This window comes from Pundamilia nyererei, unplaced genomic scaffold, assembly GCF_000239375.1.
Source record: "Pundamilia nyererei isolate P.nyererei 1_Seehausen unplaced genomic scaffold, PunNye1.0 scaffold00266, whole genome shotgun sequence".
NCBI lineage: Eukaryota > Metazoa > Chordata > Actinopteri > Cichliformes > Cichlidae > Pundamilia > Pundamilia nyererei.
In genome coordinates, this window is record NW_005187667.1 from 748,262 (window position 1) to 758,222 (window position 9,961).

The following is a 9,961-nucleotide window of genomic DNA, read 5'->3' on the forward strand; positions in this document are numbered from 1 at the left end:
TAATCGTGACTAGTCGACTAATCGTGGCAGCCCTAGTATACATGCTGTTACAGGTCATGACGTCGGGCTTCACACTGCTCTAAAAGTCAGGTGTCACTTTTTTCACTGTCAGCTTTGTATGATGTCACAAAGAGCGGCGCTCCACTCAGGCTCTGTACAAATAAGGATTACTTTGAACTATGAGTCATGAAACTCTACTCTCGTCCAATCAGAGAATAAAGGCGTGGACTTTAAGGATCCACGTCCTGTTTTTGTAATCGATCTTCTGAAAACCAAAACCATCCACAGACCTGATGTTTCACTCATGTATTAAACACACTGTTCAAACTTTGCTGATGCTTTTCCACTTTTGTCTATCTTTACCCTGTGTATCTTTGTGTGTGGTGGCGGTCAGTACTGAGTGTCCCTGCAGGACGTCCACTGGTCTAAAGTCTTACTGCACGTAAAGGGAAGGCTTTTGTTTTAGTTAGTCTGTCGTCCATCACTGGAAGTCACAAGCTTTGCAGATTCTGGTGAATTCGATGGAAACTATCACACAGAACATGAAGCAGCAACAAGTACTAAGAAACAGCTTTTATCTCTTTTTGTTTGCATTATTTTCCTGTTTCAAACAGGCAAACGTGTGGTGTGAAGTGACATTAGTGTAACAGCCAATCATCACAATGATGTCCTAACTGAATACAAATAGATAAAATTGTCAAACTTGGAACCAGAAGGGAAACAGAAGGAACACATGTAAAGAAACATGTGGTTATCCCAACGGGGCTTTCATCAAATCAGCAAAGACGCACAGAAAACAAGATCAAACACCAACGAAGGAGGATCAGAAACAAACTGAACAATACTGTCAACCCCTAAACCAGGGGTGTCAAACTCAAACACACAGTGGGCCAAAATTCAAAACTGGAACAAAGTCGCGGGCTAACCTTAATATTTATTGAAACAAAATCTTCCTCCAGATATAAGAATGAATCTTTTCTTATGGACTCAAATAAGTTTTGCTGGAAAACTGAATATGGAACAAGCAAAGCTTAATACTAAACAATATATATATTAGCTGTATAATAGCAGTAGGCCAGCTCTGATAGTAATTTGGTGTGGCTTCGCGGGCCAAATGTAATTAGGCTGCGGGCCAAATTTGGCCCGCGGGCCAGAGTTTGACACCTATGCCCTAAACCATCTGCATCTAAAGGTCAAAGGTCACTCTTTGAGGATGCCAATGTCCACATGTTGGACAGAGAAGACAGAGGAGTGAAAGAAGCATCAAAGGCTGTATCCCAATTCAGGGTCTGCAGCCTTAACGTCCACAAGCGCCACGTACTCAAAGACCGCTAAGGCCGGAAGTGCGAGGCTTGTGAAATGGGCGGTCTAGCCTCTGTCGCTGCCCAGGTTGCCTAGCAACCATGATACTAACAGCTGGAAACGTGTCATACAGCTGTGTTTGACAGAGATGAAGGAGAAAATCTTTTGTTCATTTGTTGGTTTCTACATGAGCTTTGATCATTCTCTGATTAAGCTCAGCTATTGAACGGCGTGTATTTTAAAGTAAAGGCTTTAAAACCAAGTTAGTACAAACGTCACTAATGTCACATGACTTTGCCGACATGTGGCCAACAGGAATGTTTAATGTTCTTCGTTATCAAACATTTGCACATCAATAAGTGACGTCATATTCAGTACTTAACGTTTACTCTTCGGGCGCCCCTCATCCGCCGTTTTTTTTCCCAAAATTCTGGGATATGTTGGGCCACGAAGTCTACACCACCACATCCTTAAAATTCAGGGAAATGAAGGACGCATTTGAGGGCAGCATTTCGAGCAGCCTTTGAATTGGGACAGCCTTCGTCTGTCACAGTTACGTAATTAAAATGCGGCCTTTCAGGCTGCAGACCCTGGATTGGGATACAAGCTGTGTCCCAAAACGTTGGCTGCATCCTTCGGAGGACCCGGCCTTCTTAGTCTACGTGGGCCGAGTCCTGCAAAGATCAAGGAGGCCGGAAGTGCGAGGCTGTGAAATGGGACGGTCTCACCTTCAGATTTGCGTCACCGCTGTCTCGGTGGAGTTTAATAAACTCGGCCGTCCGCTCCTTGCTGTCTAACAGGACACTGGTGTAAATTCTCGACCGTCTCACACTTCTGTTTAATCAGTTTTCTGTTTAACATTTATTCAGCTGTGAGAAAAGCCCAGAGGAACCAACCCGATGGATTAATAAAGTTGTATTTAATCTAATAATCTAATAACTTTGATCTCAGCAGAACCGATTTACTCCGGAACAAATAAAACAGAAAAAAGGCTAATAATTACATTTTTAAGTTATCCGAGTGACTTATATCATATATAACCTGAGTAGCAAAAGAGCAGGGGTCTGAAAACGGTGAAGCCGGGAGTCCACTGCTCTCGCCGGCTGGAGTGACCATTGAACCCCCCGGCTCGCTATCGAGCGGGTGGGTAACAGACGTCTCTGAAAACGTCGGCACACTTTTGCAAATATGCGATATCTTGATAAACCGAGCAGATATTTGAGCTACTTTCTCGCCTTAATATATGTTAAAAGTTTATTTTGTGACCCAGAAAGATTAATAAGACTAATTTTTAAACTTAGTAGCGGCCGCCATTGTTGGCAGCTGAAATTTGGCTGGGCCGCGCTATGAATTCTGGGATATGGTGGGCCACGAAGGACACACCGACCCATCCTTCGAATTCGGGGAAATGAAGGACGCATTTGAAGGAGTCTACGAATTTGGACAGCCTTCATCGCCTGGCTGTGACGTAATCGGCCTTCAAATGCGGCCTCCGGGGGATGCAGCCAACGTTTTGGGACACAGCTACAGCCTATGTCCACTGTGAACGGCCATCTTTGAACGGAGGCGGGGCTAGTGACGCCAACTGTCTGCAGTCCAGTTTTGAGATCCTTCCTGATCTGCAAAAGCTTCTTGGATGAAATGTCTTCAAGAACGTAGAAGTACACAGAGAACAGAGCAGAGCCAATCAAATGCCTGGGTGCATCATGTGACCTCTGACGTTAAAGAAACGCTCATTTCTTCTCATGTGTTGATTTTTATCAGTGACAGCAGATACACTCTGGCTACATCTGTGTCCTCGCTGGTAGCTTATAGTTTCACTAATGATAAACCAAGAACTGCGATAAATTAACGCAATGATGGTCCCTGTTATTACCTGGAGTGGGAGGAGCTACCGCTGACACAGTAGCCCCTCCCCTAAAAACATCAAGTATAGCCAGAGCCAGAAAAAAACAGTTTTCCCAGGTTGAGTGCTGGAGATTCCTGCCTGCATCCCAGCTGTTTTCATGAGTTTGTCTTGCTAATGTGCGCCAGTTAATAACCAGGATGAACCAGAACACCGTGAGCAAGGCGGCAGACTCGTGCTGCTCTTTAATAAAAGGCTGAGTGTCCTCAGAGGGACGCTGTGAGGGAGCTCCGGGTGTCTGCAGACTCACAACAACAGCCTGGACCATTACATTCATTTTATTAGCAACATTCTGCTGAAGTTACCGTTTGTGACGCGATGGAGGAAATAACACTGAAAGAAAACATTAACTGTGACTGTCCTCAGGTTAATACGTTTTTAACCTGTAATGTCTTTTACTCTGAAAATAACACAGAAGTAAAAAGCTAACACTTTATTTTGCAGGTTTGGCACTTTCCAGCTCATTTCCTGGAAACTTTACTAAACAATGTAAAATAAATTCTCAGTTCTTCAGCTCTTTGTGGAGCTGAGCTGCATGTTTGCAGCTTTCATCCTGTAAAACACACATTCAGTGGCTCCATCTGGACGATGCTTTAAAGATAAATATAAGATAAAACTTTAAAGAACGCTTCCAGGAAACGAGCTGGAAAACCCAACGTGTCTTTAAATACAATAAAACATGAAATATTTCAGCTGAAGGATGAACTTCTTCCTCGTTGTTCTGATTGGTCAGCTGATCAAACACAGGAGAGTTTCCTGCAGTAACATGAAGTCAGCTTCTTTGTCATCTCTTCTCGTGAGCGTTTCTCTATCAAAATAAAAGCCTCTCCTCTCGCTGCCTAGCTGACAGGATCCACCACCAGGACTTTGCACTCCCTCTTGGCGATCTTGTCCAGCGACAGCAGCGACTTGTCCTGCGGCGGCAGGTAGAGCGGCCGACCGACCGGAGAGCCAACGGGAGGCGTGATGGCCCGTCGCTCCATGGCGCTGCCCGTCCTGTCGCACACAGATAAGATGAAACGACATACTCGATGTGATATGAAGCTGAAGTTACTAAAGTTACCTCATGATGTGGGACCGAGACGGCTGCTGGTGGGAGAAGGACTGAGAGCGCCCCAGACTGGCCTGGTGTCGGTCCAGGAGGTCTCGAACCGCCGGGCTGGACGGGCTGTTTTTACCTGGATGGTTTTGACACGACACAGAAATCAGAACAGACGCAGGTCAAAGCCTTTTGTGTTTGTTTCCTGCTCAGAGCTTACGTGACAGGGGCCGGGCGTCGGGTGGAGGGTTGGACACCGACGCTGTGAACTGGAGCTTTAACTTCATGTGCTGACTCAGCTGCAGAGACAGGAGAAAACATGACGTCCGTGTGAGCGGGCGAGATAAGGAAGCAGGCGCTCAAAGCTCGGCGTACCTCGTACAGTCCTGGTTTGAGGATCTGGAAGGCCACGCTGAACGACAGAGTGCTTCCTTTGCGGCAGTGACCCAGGTTACTGAGAGGGGTGTGACAGACCACGGCAGACAGCGCTGCGTCTTCCCCCTGACCTCGACCTGAGCGAGCAAGCAAACAACACATTACTCGGTCTGAACCGCGACTGACAGAGGGCGGCGCGATTCTCCTGAAACTGGTCCAGAGAACCGTCTCCATCCACGAGAAGAACACAACCAGAACCAGCTGGACAAAGCACCATCAGGGCCGAAGAGCCCAAGCCTGCACTCCCCCTAACGTCCACTAGAGGCTCAGTCCCCACAGACTGCCACGCGTCCCAGAAACAAACCCGCTCACAGGTTTCCTTTCAAACAGCTGCAGGGTGGATTTTTTCAAAACATCAAACGTGAATCAAAATACTCGCTGACCCTCTGGAGTCCAGACGAGCCGCACAGCCAGGAAGTCCTGCAGGTTGTTGAGAAGAACGTATTTGACCTTGAAGTGCTCCTTCACCTTGACGGCGCTCGGACAGCTGGCCGTCATGACGAAGCGCGGCCGGTCCAGACGGATACTGGGCAACCTGAGTGGAGGGGAGGGAGGACGGCGGGTCATTTAGAGAAGCAGCAGGAAAAAACTAAACGCTGTGTCGTCCTGCTGCAGAGGTCTGCAGCCCCGAGCCTGGATGTCTCTTACCAAGACTAACACAGCACGCGTGGAGCTGCCTTACCTGTAGTGGGTGTAGATGCAGTTGGTGAAAGGCATCTTGGAAGTTGACCACTGCAGCACAGCGACCAGAGGAACCTCCAGCCCCTGAACACAAGCACACACATGCTGACAGCAGCGAAATAAGTAAAGGACGCATTAATCCAGCAACGATCCGCCGACCGTCGCGTCACAGCTGCTCTACAGTGTGTCCGCCCTCCAAGTCCTAATAAAGTCCTGCGTTGACACAGCTGTTCACAGAAACACGTCGTTTACTTTTCCTTCTTCAGGAAATCGCGAGGAGAACACAAACTGTCACGTCACCAGAGCGCACTGTGCACCAAACTATAAAACACACAACGCAACACGAACGCACCTCACTGGAGTCGTCCGGCGGCATGTCGTTGAGGTGCAGCTGGAACAGGAAGTCGTGCTCCTCCAAAGCGCTGAGCATGCTGGGAAGACGGCAGGCCAGGCTGTCCACCCGGCAGAAGGACGCCATGCCGACCTCACCGGACTGATGGCTGCAGAGCGAAGAACAACAAATACAGACATTCAGGAGCATCGCACAAACACACAATCTGACTGCACAACAACTCGTTTTACGACTAACAAAGTCCCAGAACTCAAAGTAATCGAGTATAACACAAAGTAGCATCATTACTAAAAACTATCTGCAATGATACAAATGATAAAAATCCAACACAGTGTAACAAGGTATACACAACACACTGTCATTAAATACAGTGTAACAAACACAAAGTCATAACTAACACGCAGAGACAGCAGCAGCCACGGCAGCGCCTTCTGAACGCTGAGCACAAACCATCTGGACGGGTCGTGTACGTACCACACGTTGTCCACCAGCAGCACGGAGCCGTCGGGCATCACGGGAAGGTAGGAGGCGTTGAGGTTCGGTAAAATCCGAACATCCCGAACACTCACCTCCTCCTGAGAAGACTCGTTCAGCACTGACGGTGGGACAGGAAACAGAATCACAGTTGGAATCAAACCACTGCAACCAAGCAACTGAATCGATTTTATTTTATTTACGGATTCGTTTCGGCCTTTAACGATGATTTAAAAAACAGCGCCCTCTGCTGGTGCTTTTAGATTAAATACCAAAATATTCCTACATCGTCCTGCTGATCAGAGTCACAACCACGGAGCAGAGACTCGACCGTTTCACGGGGCTCAGCGACACCTCGGCGTGCCGGCGGTGCGCTGGCATGCTGGACGTCAGGTTAAAGGAGGTGATGCATCTATTGCTGATCGCTGCCCTGTTCAGCTTCATGTCGCAGCACACAGCTGGGTTTATGTCGCTTAGCTTGGAGGCTTCCCTGACATGCAAGCATCTGTCACCACAGTGACATCACAGTGATGATGAAGAGCGTTCTGTACCTTTTAAGACCGCGAGGTGTTTTCCAGAAACAGTCATCTGCTTGCAGCGGACAGTTGGAGGCGGCAGGACGGTCAGGGTGGTGCTCACTGTGGATCAGAAGCTGTGTTAAACCTCCCAGAGGACAACGGGACATCTTAGAAAATCATTAAAATTCTGTTTATCAGGATAAAACAGTCCCGCCCTCAGTGTGGGAACCTCAGCGAGGCTCTCAGAGGCGAGGAGAACTGAAGGAGCTGATTTAACTCCTGACTGATCTATGAAACTGATCATATGTCCATAACTGACCTCCGTCATGGTTGGATTGATTGTTTTTTACTGTTACAGCATTTATCTTGATTTACTGAAAACTAGACGGATGCTCTGCTAACGACTCTGCGTTCAGGTTGAGTCACCTCGAGCAGCTTTACACTGTCAGGCAGAGCCGACAATAACAAACCACACTCACGTGACCCCCTGCTGTGGAAGAGAGCCAGACATCAACAATAAATGATGATTAAATGTCTCGTCATTCCGTTACTTTGATTCATAATTGTTCAGTACTTCCTGTTTTAATTTGAAGGTTACTTTCCTGTTGCATCTTGTTTGTTCTGCTTCCTGAGTGTCAAACCTGAGTGTCACTGTCAGGTGCGCGCTGTTCCCACCTGCTTCCTCTCAGCCCCGGCTGTGGCTCATGTTTAATGGAGCGGTCTGTCTACCCGCGGTTCCCATGAAGCATTCAGTGCCTACCCTGAGCCTTGAAGGTGTTCAGGTCGTGTCTGAAGGTGTGCGTCGGCTCTCTCTGCTGCAGCACGCTCAGGTAGCCGAGTTCCTGCACCTCCACTTTCTCCGCCTCCTTCTTCCACACCGTGACCATCACCTGAATGCACATGGAGCAAAATTACTGAGCGAAGCAGCTACGACTCAAAGTCTTCACACAACACCAGATATCTGCGTCCAGAACAAGGCGGACCTTGACTTTAAGGGTGCTGACGGGCAGTTTGTCCAGAGAGACGGTGAGCGGGAAGATGACCTCATCCGTCAGGACCACCGGCTCATCTAGAGGAGACTGACAGGGAGGAGCAAACACATCATGGCGCCTGAGAGGAAAGCATCGCCTCTGAGGATCTTAATCTAACAGCTGGAGAGAGGAGCGCCGTATCAAAGACAGGTAAAGGTGTGCGTCTACCTGGACGGGCGCCCTGCGGAACTCCCTCGACGCCGTCCCAGAGGAGTTGTGGATGAGCAGAGGTTTGCAGTCCCTGAAGCTCCGGCACCGGGAGTCCACCCTGCTGCCCAGCGCAGCGATGGCGGCCTCGGCCGCCGCGATGTAGTCCTCTTCGCCGTCCTCGTTGGCCTCGTCCCCGCTGCTCTGGTAGTCGTGGTGATGCTGATGGTGGTTGCCCCGGTGACGACTGCTCTCACCCGGACTCACGCTCGCCACGGCGCACAGAGATCCGGCCAGCTCCCTCCACGCCCGGCTGCTGGCCGATTCCGTCCCAAAACCTGCCGCGGTGCCATCAGCGCCCCCTGCTGGAAAAGACAGCTCTGCTCCAGACTTAAGGAAGCTTTTTTACACCCAAAGAAACATTTTTAAGTACAAAAGTCTGAAGAGTTTGACTCTGTAACTCAGACTTCTGAGAAAATGACTAACAAAGTTAAGCGAAAACAAATTCCCCAAACGGTTCTTTGTTTCAGTGGCAGCGCTCACTCTTTGAACCTTCACATCATTTCCTGTTTCAGTGCTGCAGCCGTGTTAGAGCTGTGGCATTTTATCCCTGCAGGTGGAGCTGTGGTCCTACAGTAGCTCATGTTTGTGGCCCCATCTGTGCAGGTGTTAAGGCAGGTATGGTCCTGTTTCATACGGTATTTTATTCTATTTAAATGTGTTTTACTGCATCTCTTTGCTCCTTCGTTTCCCAGTAACTGAACTTGCTTTTTGTACAGTAGCATTTCAGCCCTGCGTTGATCCATCATGGCTGCTGGGATTTTACCGTCTCAGCTCCAGTTTGCTGAGTACTGAGCGATGTTCTGGTCCTGGATCAGTACGAGGCCCCCGGCCGGATCATCTCAGGAGTTTAACTCTGGTTCATTGTCCCGCTCTGCACCTACATGGTTTCATTTGAAGCTCGTATCTACTGTTGGCCAAGCGCAGGTTTTATTAATGCATTTGTCCGGATGTGTTAGTGTCTCGTGCTCTGTTACCGCAGACGATGAGCCTGCTTTGACCTAAACTGCGCGGCCATAACAGTCAGGTGGAGGTTTCTGGGTGGTGCAGGTATGACCTCCATAAATGCAGATATTCAGAGGGCGTGTCTGTGGGTCAACAAAGGCTTAACCGTGAGTGTGCGGCCTCCTTTGTGTGCAGCCGTTACTGCTGAGGCTTGACTAACGTGACTCATGCATATAAATACACGTGACGTATGTAAGACGGCATAACGAGGATATCCTGTGCACACCTGCGGGACACGTCACGAAAACATCCTAACGTTACAGGAGGAGCCTCAGCAGGTTTCTGTGACAGCTGCTCCCACACCAGACACTGCGCTCTGTCTCCGTGTTTTCATGGTTTCGTGTTCACGTCTGTATGACTATCACAGGCTCGTACACTCATCTCTCCTCGGCCCTCCCTCACGTACCCGGGCCGTGCTCGGTCGGCGTCGCTCCGGCTTCCCTGCAGCGCAGCACCAGCAGGAAGCGGACGGTCTCGCCCAGGTACAGGTGGCTCCTGCGGGGCAGCGTGCGGTACCGGGCCGGGTCGGACAGGTCCGTGATCGGCACCGCCGGGAAATACATGAAATACTCGCACTGCGACTCCATCATCTGCACCATGGCGACGACGGGAGGAGGCTGAGCGGCAGCAGGACCACAGTCAACACGCTCTAACAATGAAACGCGCACTTCCTGTTGCGACTTTCAAAGTAAAAGCACGGACACCTGCCGAATGGGGAAAAATGAGACCGTTAGCGCCCCATAGTGGACGTCCAGGGTACTACGACACCAAGTTTCTCGCAGTTGCCAAACTCACATGAAATTTAAAATAATAAGCACCGAGAGGAGCGTCTGGGTTTTATTTAGCTGTTATTTAAGTGCAGCTATCTGGACCTTTTACATGATTTATTGCACTTAAGTGTGGCTCTGATAAATTCACATCCATGTACCGATGCAGACATGTTTGCTTTGCTTTTTGACGTTTTGAGTTCACACACACGTGTTTACTTATGTGTATGCATGTGTGCGTGTG

General features: G+C 49.1%; 1 protein-coding gene across 2 annotated transcripts; it reads right to left on the minus strand.

The window, feature by feature from the left end:
• Nucleotides 1-3,367: 3,367 nt before the first annotated feature.
• LOC102211644 (uncharacterized protein C7orf43 homolog) lies at nt 3,368-9,641 on the minus strand. 2 transcript variants are annotated; one of them, XM_005750255.2, is made up of 13 exons: nt 9,357-9,641; nt 7,907-8,247; nt 7,691-7,786; nt 7,468-7,597; nt 6,741-6,827; nt 6,190-6,310; nt 5,716-5,863; nt 5,365-5,447; nt 5,066-5,217; nt 4,623-4,759; nt 4,468-4,546; nt 4,272-4,386; nt 3,368-4,204 (listed from the first exon to the last, which is right to left on the minus strand). In XM_005750255.2, the coding sequence occupies exons 1-13, from the start codon at nt 9,547-9,549 to the stop codon at nt 4,048-4,050; spliced, it is 1,839 nt and encodes a 612-aa protein (XP_005750312.1). In that variant the 5' UTR covers nt 9,550-9,641; the 3' UTR covers nt 3,368-4,047. The 2 variants fall into 2 exon arrangements, with proteins under 2 accessions (XP_005750312.1, XP_005750311.1); XM_005750254.2 differs by having other exon boundaries at nt 7,907-8,250.
• Between the last annotated feature and the right edge of the window lie 320 nt (nt 9,642-9,961).